Source organism: Atractosteus spatula, chromosome 8 (assembly GCF_055471065.1).
Source record: "Atractosteus spatula isolate fAtrSpa1 chromosome 8, fAtrSpa1.hap1, whole genome shotgun sequence".
Lineage (NCBI taxonomy): Eukaryota > Metazoa > Chordata > Actinopteri > Semionotiformes > Lepisosteidae > Atractosteus > Atractosteus spatula.
In genome coordinates, this window is record NC_142713.1 from 35,774,587 (window position 1) to 35,796,609 (window position 22,023).

A 22,023-nucleotide genomic window follows, 5' to 3' on the forward strand; every position below is an offset into this window, starting at 1 on the left:
GATATTATTAAATTTGACATTTATTCATTTTCTTTATAGAATTATGAGGACAATTTTATTTTGCATATGACGTCAGTTTTCTGAACTTTTAAAATAGGATTTCAAGATAAGAATTTCACACATGTAAAACCAATCTGGTTTTGGAATGCTGCCTTGCCAAAGCCAAGCATTCTTCTGCAATGCACATCTCATCTCTGAATATTTCCACTTATATTTAATAGGGGCTGGGGACAAAACTCTACCATTCACTTTTCCAACCTCACACTTGTTAGTCTTTTTTTGGAAACCACAAAGCATGTAATAAACATCTTGCATGACAAAATTACTGCTCAACTGTATAAAGCTTGTTGTTCTTCAGCCAAGATACCCAAATCAGCCTTGAGGTTAGTATGTATGTATGTCTGATAAACACTTTTGGTAGAAAAGTACTTGCTAATTTTTCTTACTCTCACAGAGTGATTTACAGTATTGCAAATCACAAACTCACATGTTTTAGCATCTTTCCACTCGTCTGACATAGCACTTCTGGCTTGGATAACGTATTTGGAAATGGGACTGTGGTTGTCAGCTCCTCGGCTCCAAATTAGTTTGACAGAAGTTTCTTTGATATCCTCCACTCTCACACCCCCTGGAGGCCCTGGTGGTCCTGTAGAAAGAAAAGATTAATGTCGTGACACATACAAACAATGTAGAAACATTTTATTTTTTTTCTATAGTTTTCTGCAACTGCCACAAGAAAAAGTTGATTAAACTATGACATTGTCAGCATCTTCAATTAAATAAGTTTTCATTTTGCTATTTTTGCACAGGCAGCACAGCCATGGTTACAAAATAAGCCATTAGTAAGCCCATCACAAGAAAAGCTTTCACCTGCTTCATTTTCAAACCACATTTATAAACAAATGGGTGGTTTTAAAAACGTGGTTTCATTACTGCATGGCAGACTGAAGCATTGTTCTTGCTACATAAGGTCGAAATGCTGTTTTAGACAATGCATTTTTATTCGTAAAAAATAAAAGTATAAGTAATTGGAAACACAGATTGTTAGGTTTACAAACCTAAACTACTGAGACGGCTCTAAAATAAAAATGAATCTCCCTGGGTGAATCTGCCCAGATAAAAAATAAATATCATGCCCTTGGGATTTTATTTCCACTACAATGTTCCAAGATTTTGAGAGTTTCCAGCTTCTTGTGTAATACTTATTAAAAAAAGTATCCACAATCTCATTTTTTCACAGTAGAATACAGCATATGTTTTCCATATTATATTTCACCACTCTTGTTTCAATCTGAAATGTTATTTCATGCTTTTAAAAATTCAAAGTTTGGCACCTCAACTATGGGTTATTATTCACTACTAGATTACTAGATTTTACTGTACTTTGTCTTTAACCTTTACCTCTCTAAAAAGTTAAAGAGTACAGCATGGAGAATAAACTGTTTTTAAGCATAGCTTTTGTTACCTCCTGGTGACTTGGTGCTGATCACATCTTCAGTGTTTTCAAGTACTGCTGATAAAACACTAGAGCAAAAATACCTGTCGCCTGAACAACAGGTTGCAATGAAGAACATACTTGATACTTTCCTCTATTGTGTAGATGTCAAAGAGCAATAATTCTTGTGTCACTGTGTTTGCAGTATCTCAAAATTAGGTTTTGTTACTAATTGTACTTTGTGACCTTCAGTCAATGAGATGTGGGAAATAGTGCTCTTTAATGTCTCACTGTGAAACATGATACAGAATGCATGACAGGAATCTGTGGTAATACAAAAAATGTTACTGACTAAAATCAGTAGTTTTTTCAGAATATTAACTGTTCTGTGGATCCCTTCCAAGTTAGCACCTTAATATAGGGACTCCACTATCAGCACTCATTTTTTAAGAAAAAGTTAAATTTAAGATCAGTAGTTTTCATGGCAAAAAACATATTTGTTAAATACAATTAAATAATGCATTTTAGAAAATTATGGAAAATGAACATATAATTAACAAATCTTAAAAATTAATTGACAGATGTCAACTGATAATAATTACATTACAATAGCACCTAAGACAATATTTCAAGAGTCTCTGTGTTGAACTAATGTGGATTACATCTCTTAACTGAGCTGGGAAAGAAAGACTCTAGGTCACTAGGCCCTTTTGCAACTGAGAATAATTTTATCACCCCATTACTACAGCCTCAAGTTTTCCTGTTTTACTCCCCAGCAAATCCAAACCTCTCTGCTTTCACCTATCTTTCAACGCTTGAAAGCTGTCTAATCACAATAGTCTCCTCTTTATGACATGAAATAACATTACTGTAGTGTAATTAGCATAAATGTTTTGCTGTTCAATAAATAATTTCAGCACTCACTAAAAACTACAGCATTATTAATTTCTGTTGAGAAGGCTATTCTTTAGGCTTCTACCCTTGTCAAAATTTACATGAGATTGGTGGTAATTCTTTTCATTTCATATATCATTAAGGCTTTATTTTAGTAAGTGAAGAAGGGCCATATTCTTAAAATGTATAGTGTGGGTGGAGAACACAGATTTTTGAATTTCTCAAAAATTTAACGAGGTATGTTTTTTTTTTAATGCCTATTCATTTATAACTCAAATTTGTTCTTATACCAGCTACAACATCATAATACACAGACCATAATTAGGGCTTTTGATTTTTAACAAACAACCCTGAAAATAATGAAATGACTCTCAAAACAATGAAACTGAAAAATTTAACAGGGTTAAAGCAGTGAAACCATTTTTTTCTTTAAATGAAAATCTGCAATTATTATTATTATTATAACATCTGCATTATCTACAAGTGCAAAAAGCCTGCAGCATCACTGATTTCTACAACTTCTTCAAAATGACAACACATTACAAGTAATGGCTCATTTTATCAAAGTTAACCATGGTATATAGAAATGTGAGATTAAATGTTTTTTTCAGATAAGAGGAAAAGATTGTGTATATCTGAAAGCTTTTTACTCTGAGTTTGTAAGTGATTCCAATTTTTTTTATCGGAGTAGAGAGGCATATCAGTTTCAGGTTTAATGTTTCTCTTTGTGTATTGCAGGATATTATAGTAAGGTTTAGAGTTGCTTTTATATTTTTGGTTGCAAAGTTATCATAAAATATTAATGGAATTATTTCCTTAATGTTTTTTAACAACCAATTATCTGTAATATTTAATTCAATTTATAAAGTGGGTTTCACCATCATTAATACACAGATTGCATCTTACTTTGAAGTATTAATGCAGCCACAATACAAAATGAACACATTACAAGTTCCAAAGCTTTCAAAATTATATTCTCAGAAACCACTGGGCTGAGTAAAGCAATTATAGTAGGACATTCAGATTCCAGTATTGAAAATAAAGCTTTCCAGATTTAGTGATTAAAGTTGAGACCAATTAAGTGTTTTGCTTTGTTTTCCAAATAATCCTGTCCTGTGTATAATGTAATTAAGTATGAATAGGATCAAACAGCAGTTCTGTTACATTTAACCTCCAATAACTATTATTATTAGTTACTGCAATCAGTTTTACAGGTTTATTACCCCAATATAATTATATATAATTCAACACAAATGCCAGGATAACACAACTCCAATGATTGTATTTATACATTTGGCTAGGAAAAGCTTAAGACATCCCTTGCTTTTTTTTAAATTAAGCTACAGGACAAATCTTTGAATGGCATATTATAGGCATAAATCATATTTTCTCCAACATGCATTGTGAGTTGTGAGATCGAATAAAAATGCATCTTAGGTCAGGATAGCTCTTAAAAATAGTTTTATTAACCATGTAAATATTACATGATCTTCTCACTTTTTTTGTTTTTGGCATACAGTATATCCATTTTAAGAAGGTATTTCTTTCCACAAAATATTTCTGTCCATTAAGGGAAAATCACACAGTTGACAAATTTCTCCTGCTCAATGCATGTGGTTTGACGATTTTGGCAAAATTTATAGCCCACTACTGGGGCCTGCGCTGAATCCAAAAATTTATGATAGCTTGTTTTCTTCACAATGTTTTTTCTCCCTCCAAAATCTGTGAATACACTCATATTTCTCTTTTCTTTTTGGAAGTGATGTACAAACCTTATTTGAGTTTTAAAACCAATCATTATTGATCTGACTACATGAGATGCCAAATGTCCATTATATTATTTGTGCTACATTGTATGTATAGTTAACATTAAAAATTTACATAGGAAAAAAAACACTTATTTACACTGCTATTCTGGGAAGTAGTTCTGGTAAACACTGAAATTCAGTATAAAGGGTTACTTTATTTTATTATCACAATATTCAGTATTTCCATTATGTATTGGAGTCATACAAATACCTCATTAACAATTAAATCAGAAGTATTTTAAATACTCAAATTAACTGTGAACTATTAAACAAATGTATAACTAATGGATTATTAGGTCAAACAAACATATTATCCCAATGACATTCTTTATCTATATCTGTGCACTATTTTACACTGTTTTCTGCAAAAGCACCTTATTTCTGTTGCACATGCTTAACAGGGTCAGTATTCTGTCTATGTCTGCATGTAATCCCCAAATAACTGTGAAAAAATTACATTTGCACATAAACACATTATTCCTAAATTCCTATTTCCTAAACCTTTCCCAAAATGATTGGCATCTCGAAATACCAGTTTAGTACACACTAAACTGTTGCTTTTCCTTAGGGCATTCGGGCTAAATGTTTTAGAGATTAATATGGGTTAGTGTGATTTTTCAGGATTGATTCTTGGTGTAATAACATTCTCTAACCTCAGTATAACGGACATGTACAGAAACTGCACAAAGACTTAGTAATTAAAGCAGTCTAATGTAGGAGAGAACTAATATTGCATTTCAAATGATTTTCTAACATTCTATTTCATTAATGTTCCACTCTGTTGTGATATGTCTGATCAGCTGCTCAATTCCCATATCAGTTCTTTTTTAGTTTATAATCACATTATCATATGTACTCCTTTTCTGGGAATATTTTGTATTTACAATTGTATTATCCATCTTTCTATGAGCTACTGTACAATTTCAATTATACTTTACTCCGCATAATTTCCCTAGAGACAGCAATTGCAGTAGCATGAAACAATTCAGAAAAATCTGTACTACAAATTCAGCATTTTTACTTACTAGTGACACAGAGGGCACATTTCAAAATTTAACAGTGTATTCTAGAACAATCATAATGTGTTTTGCTTGATCATACTGTAAATGCACTACTGCTTATGTTGCATGGAATACGTAATGGGGTTATCTCAGAAAATGATCTCTACAGTGCTGAAACAATTATTTCATGGATATTCTAGACAGTGAAAAATAAAATATGTTTCAAACTAACAGAATACTGCTGTCTTCCCTATATTTTTCTTTGCCTTAAATGCCTAGATGCCCTAATTGCATTTCATCTGAGCCTGAAATCTGATCTACTCAATGCTTAGATTTCAAATCTAACAAAGTCTTGGCTTGGATTGGAGATAAATTTAATCGGAGACATCTTAGAAGAATTAGGTCACTGCTAGATGTACTGCTGGTGGACATAAAGGTAGTATCCTTCATATTGGCCCATAAGTTCAAAACAAATAATGAAGCATGTTGACAGGGGCTACCTTTCTGCAGAATCTTTTGCCCAAGATATTAAATTTAGGCCCTGCCTACAGTACATATGGCCAAAAGTGTTGGGAGTGCCAACTCCATTGCCCTAGGTAATTTTAGGTTTCAGATAATTTTGATTTCCTGTGCTTTATCGCCTGGCCCTGTCACCATAAAGCCGATATTTAGTAAAAGACACTGGCTAACTGTCTGAGCCAATCACATTTAGATAAGCTTCAAGCTACACAGTCCCCTAAAGAAATTTAAACATAGGACTGGCCCTTCCCCGACATCATGCAAATTTCAGGTGAGTAGCTGAAAGCAGAGGTAACCTTGGCTGACTAAGGACCACCCATCCCTGGTGGTGTTAAGCCAATTATTTACCACCACTTAGGGAATCCTGGTCCAACCACTGGCTAGTGACATTATCCCCTTTAATATGGGAAAGTATTTTCATTAATTTGAAAATCAAGTAAAGACTAATTCCACACTGAAAATAGAAAGAAAGAAGGAGCATAATTTTTTGGCTGTAAAGCATTTTTTATGTAGGTGGGAGAAAGGTATGGTCCAAAGATATAAACTGCAAGAGAACAAAGGACAGATCAGGTAAGAAAAAGTGTCCAGATCAATGGAGATCTGGATCAGAGGTGTGAAAAAATGAATTTTGTAATTGAATGGAAAGGATTCTAAAAATAAATTAATCTATCTTTAAGAGATGGAACAAGTGTGATCCAAGTATGAAGATAATCATGGCTTCTAATCTTGGAACTACCTGGTTAGGCATAACGAGGAGACATCAATGAGGTGTGACACACATTGAGATTTGCCCTCGTTCTGATACCTTTGTTCTACTGTCACCACTGCGAACTTGTAGTGCACAAAATAATAAGTGGATGGCCTTAGAATGTGATTATCTGCTCATGCATGTTTTAGAGGCCCTGTGCATAAGAATTCCAAAAAAAGATTTCCACATTGTAATGTACAAAAAGAACACAACAAAAAGTGAGAAGTAAGTTATTTTTGCCATTAAGGTGTAGTAATAAATGTTGTGATAAAACTGTTCATCAGTCGACCTGTCACTAGTAGCTGTTAAAAACCTCTATTACTGTATATAAGCACACTGAATGATAATTAGTTAATTAATTAGATAATTGGTTAAGGGTTTAGAGGGCATATCATGCATTGGGTGTAATGGATGGAATGTTTGGGTATACTACTGTATATAATGTACAATACAGTATTAGTTAGTAGTTGGGGTAATAAGATACAGTAGCAGCCTGCATTGGATCTTTGCAACAGATCCTTTGAACCACCTTATTTCAGGGTGGAGTCTGTAACATACAGTAATGTTCACATCATATTCTGTTAATCTGTGGACAATCTGGGTCTAATGGTGTAACAAGATTAATATAAACACATTGATATTGCAAAGAATATTCTTTCAGTAGTGTTTCAGTTGGAAGAGTGATTATTACCTGGTAACACTGGCTCATATCAAGCAAAGCAAATTTAAAAACCTGTTAGAAAACTTAAAACTAATAAGGTGACAATTACACCATTTTAAATACAAATAAACAAGAAGGCATGTTTTTGCTGTATGTGCCCCCAGAAGCATTACTTTAAGGGAAATTCAAAATACTTCAAATTACTGATATTATGAGAAACAAATACTGTGCATTAATCTCAGTTGAAGATGATCATAGACTGAAATGAATAAATGAATAAACTGGAAAAAAAAAACATTCCTTTTGGCCAATTTTCTAAACAGATTTATGTAAACTCTTTTAAAATAATTATTTCATCAATAATCATTGACAATTATTAATTATCACAGACATATTGACAATAAAACTCCAAATATGTAGCATTTCATAATGTATTGTAAATCTTTTATTTGAAATCTGGACTGAGAGACAATGCAAAAACTTTGTAAAAGGTATTTTCCTTATGTAACAGCTGCTCATTTAATGGTCGTCAAAAATAATTGTCATTGCAACTCACCTCTTACGACAAGGTCTGCAGATGCTGTGGCATTGTCAACTGTGGTCTGAGCTGTGCAGGTGTACCTTCCAGCATGCTTCAACTGTACATTCTTTATCAATAGATCCCCACTTGATTCTTTCTGTTAGAGACAGAACACAGAAGTAAATCATAAAACGGCAGTAAGATAGATTGCTCTAAACTAATCACAATACCACAGGAGACACCACTAAATTTGACTATACATGCACAAAAGGGTGGAATGAGAAGACTAATACATTTACTTCTGCCGTAGTGTCATGATTGGACAAGAACTAACATTCAGACCCATAACTCACTGCGAGTCAATGCTCCTTACACACACTTTAATATGGTACAGTGTTCCTTTTAACAGATACAGGAAATTAGATAAATAATTGTCTTGTATTCTACACATATATTGTACAGTATTAATACTGTAAACTACATGAGTACTAATTTAAGCAAAGCAAATTTAAGTACAGTATCTTTCATTGCAACCACAAAGAAAGTCTGTATGAAAAGTACAAATTAATCACGTTTTAAGGTATTTCATATTCTCATACTTATGAGTAACTCATTGGAAGGGAAGACTAATCAGAAAGGACAGACAGGTACAGTTGCACTGGTTCATGGAAGCCTTCTGCTATCCATCAAAAGAATGCGGATTATCTCACTTGGCCCTCTGTGTGAAGAATATTTAAACATTATCACATACCTAACAATTTTTACCCAGGTTTTGAGTTATGACCTTTCCCCGTTCCCAAGACTTCATAAATTAACCACTGATTTCAGACAGGATTACTGTCCCTGTGTACAATTTCTAGAGAGTTAATGTATTTTTCTTAGGGCTATAATTAAATAAGTTTGAAATGCACATTTTTATGAGCAATCATGAAGTGTATTTAGTGTAATTTAATTTGTTATTGTATGGATGTCAAAATAAAATATTTTTATGGCAATAATACAGTATATTGTGTACTCATAACATTCTACTCATAGTTTGTTTTTGAAAGATTTTGGAAGATGAAACAAACTTTGAGAAGATACTGTATGCCTTGTCACACAGTTTTCTTAACTTGTTTTTAATTTAATTATATGTTTTAGTAAATGCTTTTGAATTTATAAATGTATAATACCATGTCATACAATATTAAACTAATCAGTGGAAGCTGATTTTGAGATTGAAAATGAGCACATCTAAATATTTTGGAATAGAGTACATACATTGTACAGTACTGTATATGTACTGTATCTTTCTTTCAATTAGACTTTTAACAATTTAACAATTTAACAATTTCTAACTAACATTTTTGTTTAAACCATAATAATCTTGTTTTGGGCTTAGCCATTTAAAACCAAAGAAAGAAAGTTAACATAAGCAAAATCTGCAAACAAATCAAACCTAACGTGAAGATAAACTGTTACTGACCCTTAACTTGGTAGGTTACATCGTGCTGTTAAGAAAATATCTAATCAGGTCTAATATCACATGCAGTGAATCTTTACATGGAAACATGGATACATCTTGAACCTTCTCAAATTTTAAATGTATTTTGAGGTAGAATTTCACTGTGGTTTTCTGAGTATTTGATCTTTAAATTGGATGCACAGGGGAAAAATGTCAACAAATGTGATATTTCATGATTACATTTGATATCATTATTCGGTATATGCAGATTTTGTAGGTGATTTGTAGGTGCAGGTGATTGTGTAACCTCAAATTGTATCATAGATGTGAAACTTAGTAAATTATTTTGCTTTTCATTCATACAGCTCCAGTTATACACAACATAACAGGACGATTTTCAAAGTGTTATTGTGCTCCAACCTCTCAAATTACCAACACGTCTAACTGAACTAAAATTAAGCATAATAAAGTCAATATATCAAAACTTCAAGCCACCACCCATTGCAAATTCCACACCTATTACTTGATGGTGGGTTTCCATTTCATATTTCATATACAAGACAAACAAAAAAGCTTCAATCGGGCAGTGTGTTTGTAATTTGTGAATGACAGCTCAGTTGAAGTTTTGAATTACATCTGAAATGTTTGAATTAAGTCTAAAGTTTTAAGTAAAAAAATCACTCTGAGGTGCAAAATACACATGGACACCTCTGGTGCATATACTGTATGCCAATAAAGAGTTACATATGTGATTCTTCAAGCCTAATCATTAACGTTTGCATAACCATCATGGATTGGAATAATCTAAAGCTGTATAAAGCAAATAAAACACTGCAGTATACTTAAGTATTATATAAAATACCTTTCTCTTCTAATTTGAAATAAATATCAGTTTTAATCTGATAACATAACTTACAACTATTTGCCTTTAGACTTTTTTATCCACAAAGTAGATGTGAATGCATAAACTCTCTGTGTTATACAGTTTAGTAGATACATAATATTTTCTGTGCTGTTCATTTATCATTAATGAAAGGTCTGCTGTGTTGGAATAGCTGAATATTATTATATGCATTACCATTGAACATGATTTATCCAATATCATTTTTAAATGCCAGTATCATTGGTAACCAAACTCCTGTAAATTTAAGACTCACAAGTTCTAGATGTTTGCCAGTTCATTTCCATATCCTGTAGTGGTGAGAAAACAGGATCTAATCTCATTGAGGCCTCAGTCCCATTATTCTGAGTTCTAAAATCTTTCACAGGCTAATATCCCCTATGGGAAAACACTAAATAGCAATGACAGACAAACCCAGCTACTAGACAAACAGCACATGCTATAAATAAGATAAAAGTACAATCAAATTAAGTAATCAAATTATTTTAACTTCAAGAATAAAATAGCTAAATATTATTAAAACTATTAAATCATAAAGGCCTGCTGATTGATTGTATGGAAATGTAACATTCTACATCCAAAACCATTTTCAAGGAGACTTTCATAATTCCATATATACATAAGGAATCTGTTTACAAAAAGGTCACGGGGGGAGATAATGTAACATTAAACTTTATGAGATTAATAACATTCACTAAAAGAAACCAGTTCACACACCCAGGAGCAGAAATGATACTTGAAAAGAACCACCGTTTTAAAATATAAACAATGCTGTCTTGCTTAGATGAAGACAAGAGCAAAATGGGAAACATGATCTTTATTTATGGAGAAATATGTCATCTTATTTAAAAAGGTACAAAGAGTGTACTTATCAGCTCAGTTACATATTTCATCATTTATAGATTATCAGAGGACAGAAATATCACTTCCAGAACAAATAAAATACGTATGCTACTCAAAGGCAACAGATACAACTTTTAACCAAAATTCAGAATGGTAACAAAAAAAAAGAAAAAAATATTTAAAGAATATTTTTTTAAAGAAAGTATTATGCAATTGTTTAAAAAAGTGACATGTTTAACTGTAGTAATTTTAAAAATACATAGGTAACATATCTGACTACTCAATATGACAGAGAATTGAGGGAGTTCTGTCTTAAATACTGTGCTGTATGGGGAGAGTCCCTTAAGAAAAATGATCATAAGACGCCACTTGCTGGACAAAAAGAAGAATGCAAGACAAGTTCACAAAAAAACAGCCAACAGCTATAACTTCACACTATCAGCTTTACCAGAGGAATTATAAATATTAACTGGAGTGAAACATAATTCTTCTAATCAAAAAAATAACTAAACTAAAATATTAACTAAATTTGAAATAGACATATTTTTCACTTTTACTTCTGCCAGCTTCACTACACTGACCTAGAACTACAGTAGACTGTAGTTTTGAGATTTTGCACAACCCAGTATTAACGAGAACATTGCTGAGGGGCTGTTTCAGCCATACACTAAGTCAAAAATTCTGGTGTTGGCTCAAATGTGACAGTTCTACACTACAGATACACTTAACACAATACAGTAAGTAAAAGGCATATCTATTAGTTACTGTACCTTCTTTTCTGTAATCAATATACATACTGTACAGTATGTGGGTATTTTTTTTTAAATGATGATGGGAGCATACCAAATCTTGCATATAAAGGTTTTAAATATTTCCAGATGTCGCCAAAAGTTACACAAATTAAGTTTTACAAGGTGTTGTCCTGGCTGAAACAATTAAAAAACATTTCTACATTAGTGATCACATTCAAATTACTTGAGAGGATAAAGTTCTAAAGTCCTCCTTTAAAAAAAAAAAAACAAAGTTAACTTTCTCAGAAGCTAGCCTCTTACCATAACATTCCGCTCATAGTGTTCAGCTTCCTTGTCAAAGTCTATCACATGGGCATCAACAGACCAGATGAAAGTGAGATCAAGGCTGGGGTCACGTGAAGCAAGGCACTGCATCATGGCATTTTCTCCCACAGTCACATCAGCATTTGACGGAGCCAGAGTAATCTTTGTGGCCTCTTTACAAATGAAAAATTGCATTATGCAATTAGAAAAATGATGAGAAAAGACCACAAGACAAGGAGAATAAAACTGAAGTCATTTTTCTGAAAAGAAGCCTTTCCTCTAACATTTTCTGTAAAGCAGATATCCTTTCACAAGATTATCATGATTATATTCATCGAATGTAATCAAAAAGAAGACATCATGTAAAGATCTTTACAAAATTACTTGGGAATATTATTTTCCTTAGACTACATTTATTTTGTTAAACAAAACAGAAAATTAGCTTTATTTAGTATAAAATCTCCTTATTCTCAGACCATTAACTAGATTTTGATGATTAATTTTTATAAGAAGCCAGAATTTACAGTGCTTAATTTAATAAAACACTAGGGCTAGCTTGAGTGGTGGTATGGGAATGAATACTTTAAATTAAATATGATTAAATTAATGTCAGGCTTTCATAATATACCCATAATATGTTAAATATATTGTAAATACTTTCACAACTTTTGAATGGTCAACATTACTAAAATTGCCTTAATTTTAAGTTCAAGTATAGCAAGTCTAGTGCTGACAAATACCTAATATCTGTTGTGATCTAATAATCCCAAGATATGATTACTTAAAAGTGTACTCATTAACAATAAATATTTTGTTAAAAAGACAAAAAGGTGGCTAGTAGTCTTGACCTCCCTTAATGCTCTTAGTATCTATATTAAACATTATTCACAGAACTTAACTAAATAAAAGTCACACTATCAAATTAAATGTTTTTGTTAAATTATTTTAAAAAGTCCACATAGTCATTATAAACTGTAACTTATATAGAAATATGACAAAAAAGACCACAAGACAAAATAAAAACCAAAATCACCTGTAACAGAGAGAGTGCCTGTGCTGTTAGCCTTTCCTCTGTCATTCTCTGCAAAGCAAGTATACTTTCCTTCGTCCATCTTTGTCACATTAATGACTTCAAGACTCCCATCTTCCCAAATGCGTATTCTATGAAAAACACAGCGGCACAGTCTGACATACTGAACTAAAACACAAAAATAAACCTGAATATTCACTATATAACCCTTTTAAATTGTGCTTTGTTTATATCTCATTATTTAAAAAAAAATGTTTAAACATATAATAGCTCCTTTAAGAGCTGTTGGCGTGGTACAGTAACTTAGTAGAAGGAAGGAAAAGTGTATCTTTTGTAAAGCTGTGAACCATTTGTTCAAGGAAACACATTCCATACTACTGTACATACTCTGCCTAAAGGCTCACAGGACCTTTGCAGTTACAGTACATTCAGCAAAGCTAATCTCATTCAGCACATCTGAACCTAAGATACTATTTCATACCCTTTACAAAGTCCGTTGCTACAGTATGTTGAATATTACTGTAAACTGTAAGAAAATACATGGAAGACAAGAATGAAAGTAAAAACCCTGCTACCAGAATAGGCCAACTTTTCCAATTTTAATTAATAATAATTGCTTATTATGACATGCCACTCAAAGCGCTTTACAGGTAATGGGGACTCCCCTCCACCACCACCAATGTGCAGCATCCACCTGGATGATGTGATGGCAGCCATAGTGCGCCAGAACGCTCACCACACATCAGCTATCAGTGGGGAGGAGAGCAGAGTAAAGTAGCCAATTCATAGAGGGGGATTATTAGGAGGTCGTGATTGGTAAGGGCCAATGGGAAATTTGGCCAAGATGCCGGGGTTACATCCCTACTCTTTTTGAGAAACATCCTGGGATTTTTAATGATCACATAGAGTCAGGACCTCGGTTTTACGTCTCATCTGAAGGACGGTGCCTGTTTACAATATAGTGTCCCCGTCACTATACTGGGGCATTATGACCCACATGGGCCACAGGGTGAGCGCCCCCTGCTGGCCCCACTAACACCTCAGCAGCAACCTTAGTTTTTCCCAGGAGGTCTCCCATCCAGGTACTGACCAGGCTCACACCTGCTTACCTTCAGTTGGTTGCCAGTTGTGAGTTGCAGGGTGATATGGCTGCTGACATATCATATCAATTTTGCTCAGCCCAGGGAGCTGACAGGGTTAAACAGCCTCTTTTCATATTACAGAATAACAGGAATGGAGATGAGATGAGATCAGATCACTTTATTGCCCATATACAATTTCTTGTATTAGGAATTTGTCTTTTCACTTACCCCAACTTGCTCTCCATGAGACACACAGACAGGGAGAGAAGCTTGGGGTCAGAGCACAGGGTCAAGCATTTATACAGCACCCCTGGAGCAGTTAAGGGCCTTTCTCAGGGACCCAACAGAGTAGGATTCCTCTGCCAGCCAGCGTGGGATTTGAACCAGCAACCTTCCAGCAACAGGTACAGATCCTTAGCCACAGAGCTACCACACCACCCCTTGATACTAACCTCGATGTGTTCAAGAGCAGTTCTGTCCCTTTACTCCATGAAAATGTGGGCTTTGGGGCAGCCTTTGGTTTACATTCAATAACCACTCTCCCATTTTTGGCACCCAGCAACTTTTTTTTCACTGGATTAAATTCAAAAGTAGGGGCACAAGCTAAATGAGGAAGAAAAAAAAACAACATATGCTTATGTCGTATGCTTTAACTATATATAAGCCATATATTCAATACAGTATATATCCAGTTTTCTCCCACAGTCCAAAGACATACTGGTAGGTTAATTTACTTTTAGAAAAATGGACCCTGGTGTGAGTGTGTGCGTGCCTGTTTGTGCCCTGTGATGGAATTTAAATGAAACCATTTTCTGGAAATGTAAACATAAATTTGCAAAAACTTTTGCCTGAGCCTATTTTTGCCTAGTATTTGCCTTGCCTATCATATCCATTTCTGTATTTAACTTTTTGTTAAAAATATTGTATTACTTTACATACTGTATTTTACTGGCATATATTAGTCTACTTCTTTAATATCTGAGTATTTGTTTGAGAATGTATTACAACTCAAATTGTATTCTTTATACAATACACACAGTATACACAATATTATTTTTCAAACAGAATTACACTTCATAGCCAACTATATATTGCAAGTTAAGAGAGGCACACAGAAAAATGTTTTTAGTTTTTGCTGCTAAATGTTATCTACAATTGACAGCCTGAAGGAGAATTCAGCTAATGTTGTGTTTCCATCAAAGAACAAAAAAGCTGTATTGACCAGGAGGTTTTCAGACATGCACATACTGTATTTTATTGCAGATCATTTTCAATACTCTAGCATAACCGTTCAGTGGAAAGTAGAATCTTCCTTGACCAGGCTAAAAAGTAGACCACTTCTTAATGTTGTCTGACAATGAAAAGATGTAAGACATTCATAACTAATACAGTATGTATTTGATTGCACAACTCAGCCACCTTCTCTAGGTGTATACATGTTTTAAAGACACTATAGTGACATATTTTCTTTCTGTAGTGTCAAAAGCTGGATTAAAAAGATTTATTGGGCCTGAATTTTTACATGGCAGTAGTGGAATCAGTGTTTGTAAAAGATACACACTCCTTGTTAGTCTGTGCTATTCTACTGTATTTACTATTCCATTCATCCTGAGTAAAATGATTGTTTAACCACTCTAAATTAATAAATGCATGAATACCACTTACCCTTCACATACACTGATGTGTAAATACCCAAATAGGATGCACTGTAAACAGTGTGATATTGACACTATGTTCATAAATTACTCACAAGAGCCTCACAAACAGAGGCTGGCATTATTTTAGCAGAATGCAAAATTAATTCTGCTTTCAAATAGACTTGAGTGCCAGGTAAAATGGATGAAGGCGAATGGGATTATTGTGCAAAGTAGAATTGACAGCTCTAATAACTGGCATTATTTTTGTGAAGATTCACAAATGGATTTTTTTGTACAGCTTTGTAAAATATTTTAAAAATATCTTTGTCTTAATCCCTGCTATCACCACTATATACTGTAGGTACTGTACCTTTATCTGTTGTGAACTGACAGCCCTTTTAATCTAACTACTAAAATTCTTTCACTTTTATACATTTTAGTAGAGTATTAGACTTTAGATTCAACTGCACATAGCAACCATCAGCTATTGTGTATTATAATGTTCAGAGGTTGCTGTGGAATTAAAATCAGTGCTTCCACTTACAAACTGAAAATTTTAAACCCAGTGCTTCACAATGTCCTTTCATTTCCAAGAGATCACAGTATATTTTGCATTTGCATTTCCAAGAGATCACTATAATTTGCATTTGACTGGCTGGTCAAATTTTTTATTTGGTCTGGGTCAGAAATCTGGTCTTTTAGTACAGTGGGCTTGAATTTTAGCTGTACCATTCAGGCACTGGAAAGCGTGCATATAAAAATAATTTCAATTTGGGGGCCTAACTTTCTACAACTACTGCAATGGCATATGGCAAAATGATCATTTCACTTCATGTGTTTTTTAAAAGAGACCTCAGCATAAACACAATTGAGAAGTGGCCATTTCTCTGCGATTCCATAGCTAAAGTTAGTTGTAGTGCCCCCTCCAAGTATGAAACCTTGAACCCCCTTGAAAATAGGCCCTGAAAAGGGTGAATGGCCTGCATGTCTTCGGGAAGTGTGAGTGAACTAAAATATAAACAGGATTCTGAAGTTGTAATTGAACCCAGATTAGTAAGGCAACAGTGCTAACCATTATGCAATTATTTAAAAAAACATGAAAAAAGTCACTTTGCTGTACCAACATCTGTTATTAAGTAAATCATGAGCATTAGGTACTGTGGCACTACACGCGAGGGGTGTGTTCAGTGTGGAGGGGGATCCCTGGAGGAAGGGCGACGCCTCGTCTTTGTAAACACAGCTGCACGCACTAATCAAAGATGAGCTCCAGCTCTGAGGGCTCTTTAAAGGCACCCTGAACACCCGCTGAAGAGTCGAGCAGGGTCACCCCCGGAAGGGGAGGATCATTACATCAGCAGTACCGGAGGGGATTGTACCCGAGCGTGAGGCCGTCGTTTTTCTTCTTTTTCATTTTGCCTGTCCCATCCTGTATCTCTACCGGGGCAAGCTTATCTTTTAACATGTTGAGATTTTATTTTTGGCCTTGCACTCCCTGCCTGCTCTCCTAGACTGGACCCTGTTAGACAGGGAAAGTCCAGTCTGGTCTCCGCTGCCAAGCGGGGTCTTTTATCTCCAGGCTGGACTGACTGACTGGACAACGGTGCACTTTCTATTTTTCCTTTTGTTTTCTTTTCTTTTCGGTTCTCGCTAACCTCACACCGATGAGGCCTCTGCCCCCTGAGACGGGGTGTCAGCGTTGTTACGGCACACAGTAAATTTGTCATCTTTGCAAAGGCATCCTCAATTCAATTTTAATATGAAGTACAGTACATAATATTATAGTTCTGCTTTCCATGTATTTTTATATCCGCATTTTATAGTATCTGTTGATCAGTTCACAAAGACTCACCTGTCACTTTTAATTCAGCATTTGCATAGATTTGTCCATGTTCATTTTCAGCTATACATTGATACATTCCTGCATCTTCCAAAGTAAGCCTAGAGAACTTCAGATTAATGCCGCTCGAATACTGAAAAGAAAGAAAATCTTTGGTAAGCAAACACATTGTAAATACAGTTTTTTTTTACGCCTAAAGTGCTTACCGTGAGTGTGACTGTGGATTTCTTTTAATTTTAATGAATCTCTAAAGCTGCTCAACCACAAACTATTAATGAACTCGGATTGACCCTATGCAAACAGTTTTACTTTCCATTCTGATATATAGACCAAAAACTGTTAGAACAGTTGAATTCAAATTAAATTAATGTCAGAGGTCTCCAAATCTGTCCCATGATGACCACATGGTCTTCTTGTTTTCATTATACAGTATATTGAGAGACAACAAAACATAAATACATTAAAAGTGAAGAACATTATATATGTCAATTCTATTGGACTAATTTTAAGATGTACTGAAAATCAGGTATTGAAATAATTAACTAGAATGTTTGTGCTTTATAATACTTCAAAGTTGTTTAATGCAGGCATCCCAAGTCGCCCACATCATCCTGTAGTCTCACTATTATGAATAACAATCTCTCGTTATAAAATTACACAAGAAACCTCTAGACAAGTAAGTGAACCAGCACTTAGAAAAGCAATAATCTTCCAGGGTAGCAGACATGTACAAAGGCCCCTTGCAATAACCACCCCCACCCTCTGTCAGCAGAGGTGCATGAAAGAGATGGCCACTGTCTGCAGAGATGTGTTAAACAAATTAAAATGATTACCAACCATTCCTTTGTTGGTAATGTTGATAAAACACTAACATTTCAAGTAAATTTGAAATACATTTACCGCATATCCATTTTTCTGCCACCTAATGCTTGGTTTTGGTTTTCCTTTAGCCATGCAAGACCAAGTCAGCTCACTTCCAATATCCTTTTCCGTATCATTGATATGTTCTGCCCATTCAGGGTAAGCTAGAAAGAGAAGCTAGTTTAGAACATAACTAGAATATAATATAAAACAGCTAAGAAGGAAATGCATTGTAGGTCATGAATGTGAAATATTTTAACACATTAGAACAGTCTCTATACTAGAATGAATTGCATGTACAAACACTTATGTTGATGCTATTGATACACTGTATCCCATGTGTGGTGAATCACCTTGTCATTGTTTTGAGATGAAAAGCTAGAAATATTATGTAAAAGGTCCATAAGGTCCCACCTTAGAATAAGATATCATTAGAAGCTGCAAAACGACAACTAACAATAAAAATCTACTAAAGATAAATTAGCATCTAGAAGTAGTGTTGCTGGATTTGTGATGACACACTTCAGTCCAGTGGACAGACTCATGACAGTCTAGTGTTTCAAAATCCAGCAGTGCTTTTCCTATCAATAAAATGAAATACCCAATTTCCATCTCCTTCCAATTGTAAACTGTAACTTTGCAACCTATGACAGCATCTCAGAAAGTACTCAGAAGCTTGTCATTCAAGCTTATTCTCCTTCACCAAGATGTTCCAAGATCTTCTCCAGAACACTGTGAGCTTGGAGGTGCCTAGCAGGTCCAAGGCAAATGCTAACTAAAGCACAATGGATTCCAGTGGTACTTGGAATTCTGTGCTGCAATTATTTACACACATCAGTGGCATCTGGACTATATAGATCCTCGTCTTTATAAAATGAGACACTCTGGCACTCCAACATGCAGATTTTAAAAATAAATTATTATGATTAATGGAGCATTTTCAGAGAACAAAAATGAAGTGCTTGAGCTTAATATGCATCTAGTACAATCATATACCTTTCAGTCAATAGAGTTACAGCTTTGAGGCATATACTGTAGTATGTGAAAACAGGAAAACAGCCTTATCCTAAATGGTGTCGGAAACTAAGAGACATCAAAACCCAGGACACCTACTGTACTGGCAAGATCCTCAATTTCATTATCTGGTTATGGTAGAAATTTAGTTGTATTTAATTTTTATAAATATTTAGTTGTATAACAATTTATACAGTATGTTATACGGTACAACTGACACACAGTATGAATCATCAGAAATAATTATTTAGTTGCACATCTTTTTCTTCAAGTACAGCATACCCATAGTTTTTTTATTTAGAAATGTGCACCTACCATAATGACATGATATATCAGTATACATTTCACGTGTATTTAGTGTACTGTAGATGTGATACGGAGTATTAAAGAAACATTTTTAAAATAAAACAATCAGTACAAGCTAAAAACAGAAATTAGCATAATGAAAAGTGATCCTACCCTGGACATAGACTCTCACTCTGTAAATATCTTTTCCTTTGGAATTTAAGGCCTCACATTCATAAGCTCCTTCATCTTCCACTTGAACATTGTTGATCTGAAGAACTGCCCCAGACATACTGATTTCATGATTGCTTGGTAACTCAGCATCTACCTTTCTCCACCTGATTTCAGGAATAGGGCTAAGCAAAACAGACAATAAATTAACATCTCCATCTTTTCCTTTTTCATACATTCCATGCAGAGTTAACACAGGCTCTTTCACTTATTTTTAAAGTCAAAAGTAATTTCCAATATTGAGGACCTAGCCATAAGACCTACAATGGAATTAAATGGTCTGCTGAGATTCTGTGAATCTTTTGATTAAAATCTTTCCTGCCCGGAATAAAGAGACTTTTTTTTTCTCCTACAAACGTCAAAGACAGAAATAGGCCACATTTCAGTGACCAGAAAATATATAATATTTGAATATTTTGGTTACATAAATGAATTAACACATTCATACACTGTATAAAGTGCACCAATCAAAAGGTTTTTTGGTGGGAAAGTAAGTTTTGGTATTTGAAACAGCTCCAAACTGTACAGGCCAGCAGCTATATCACCCTGCAGCTCTCAACTGGCTACCCACTGAAGCTAAGCAGGGTTGAGCCTGGTCAGTACCTGGACGGGAGACCTCGTGGGAAGCTATGGTTGCTGCTGGAAGTGGTGTTAGTGGACCAGCGGGGGCGCCCACCTTGTGGTCTGTGTGAGTCATAAAGCCCTGGTATAGTGGCTGGGACACTATACTGTAGTGGGTGCCGCCTTGCATATGAGATGCTAAACCAAGGTCCTAACTCTGAGTGGTAATTAAAAATCCCTGGGTACTTCTTGATAAAAATAAGAAGTTATCCCAGTGTCCAGGGCAAATCTCCCCCCTTGGCATTTACCAATTGTCCCCATGTATGATTGGCTTGCCCTTGCCCTGCAATGTACTGGCGCCCTGTCCAAGGTGTACCCTGCCTTGTGCTCGTTGCTTGCCGGGTAGGCTCCGGCTTCCCATGACACCGTATGGTATAAAGCGGTTTGGCAAATTACATGACAAACTGTACAGTTCTTTGAATTCAGAGTTTTCTGAAAATTCTTTACTTACTTTCCTAGTGCAAAGCATTCAAGTGATACATTTTGGCCAACCAATGCATAGGTGTCTGGAAACTTTACTCTTATATCTGCTGGATACTTTCGTACAGGGCCTTCCAATAGAAAGTAAAACAAAAAAATTGAAAAAGTAAGTAACATTACATGTTACATTGCCCAATGTCTTTTTAAACCTAAGTTAACTACTAAGCAAAAAAAATAATTTAGAAGAACTAAATTTCACTAGAAAAGTTCTTTAAACATATGCTGTAATACAAATAATACTTTACATAGTTTTGATATATTTTTTTCAAATTAAAAAATTTCAAAGTGATTTACAACAGGTAGAAATGCTCAGTTTGATGATTAGAATGATTACAAAGCTGTCTTTTGAAAATATTGTCTGCAGACGCCAACCTTCTGAAACAATACACACACACAAATGACAGATCAAGGTAAGTACTCACGTTCTGTTTGGGGAACCAAAGGAATGAAATTGCTGAAGACACTTTTTGTAATTGATGGATTGTGCACAAAACAGGAGTAATTGCCTTTGTCAGATGCCTCTACTTTTGAGATGTAAAGATTTCCAGTTCTCTGGGAGACAAATCTTCGCTTATCCAAAGGGATAAAAACAGGAAACTCATTCAGAATCCAACGATATGACAACTCATCTGAAAGAGTCAAACAATATTATTTAATGTGTTTCTAAAGTTAGTTGCCTACTATAAATGTGTCCATTTTGATGGCATAAACATTGACCACAAATAATTCACAGTGATATTAATGATGAGGAACACCCAATAATTAATCGATTAGTTTTTATTCTAAATGTGATGGATTACCTATTAAAATAATCGGTGTGTTTGTGAACAAATTTTAAAAAAATTGTGATCTTTTTACATTTTGATGTAAATGGAACATTTCCAATTGCTGAAATCTTGATTCTATTCTCACTGAATCAAAGCGACATTAGTAATCAAAACTGTTATAATAATAAAAACAACTAGAGACTTTGAGTACAATGTTTATGCCTGTTTCATGCATACTGTATATTGTTTCCCATAGACTTTTACACAGCAAAGTTTATGACAAATGATATATTTTAACTTTCTAGTGTGTAAGTGCGTACACAAATTTAAATTCCCAACAGGTCTCTGT

The 22,023-nt window shown here is 34.4% G+C and overlaps 1 protein-coding gene across 2 annotated transcripts in view; it reads right to left on the bottom strand.

Moving 5' to 3' along the window:
* The window catches only part of cntn1b (contactin 1b), a 107,512-nt gene that overhangs the window by 17,275 nt on the left and 68,214 nt on the right, over positions 1–22,023 (bottom strand). For both annotated transcript variants that reach the window (XM_088922559.1, XM_088922561.1), the window contains exons 6-15: positions 21,330–21,536; positions 20,879–20,978; positions 19,750–19,931; positions 18,316–18,440; positions 17,428–17,548; positions 14,394–14,544; positions 12,863–12,990; positions 11,827–12,002; positions 7,623–7,743; positions 488–646 (exon numbers count right to left, since the gene is read on the bottom strand). In XM_088922559.1, coding sequence (XP_088778685.1) covers positions 488–646; positions 7,623–7,743; positions 11,827–12,002; positions 12,863–12,990; positions 14,394–14,544; positions 17,428–17,548; positions 18,316–18,440; positions 19,750–19,931; positions 20,879–20,978; positions 21,330–21,536 — 1,470 coding nt within the window. The remainder of the gene's footprint in view (positions 1–487; positions 647–7,622; positions 7,744–11,826; positions 12,003–12,862; positions 12,991–14,393; positions 14,545–17,427; positions 17,549–18,315; positions 18,441–19,749; positions 19,932–20,878; positions 20,979–21,329; positions 21,537–22,023) is intronic.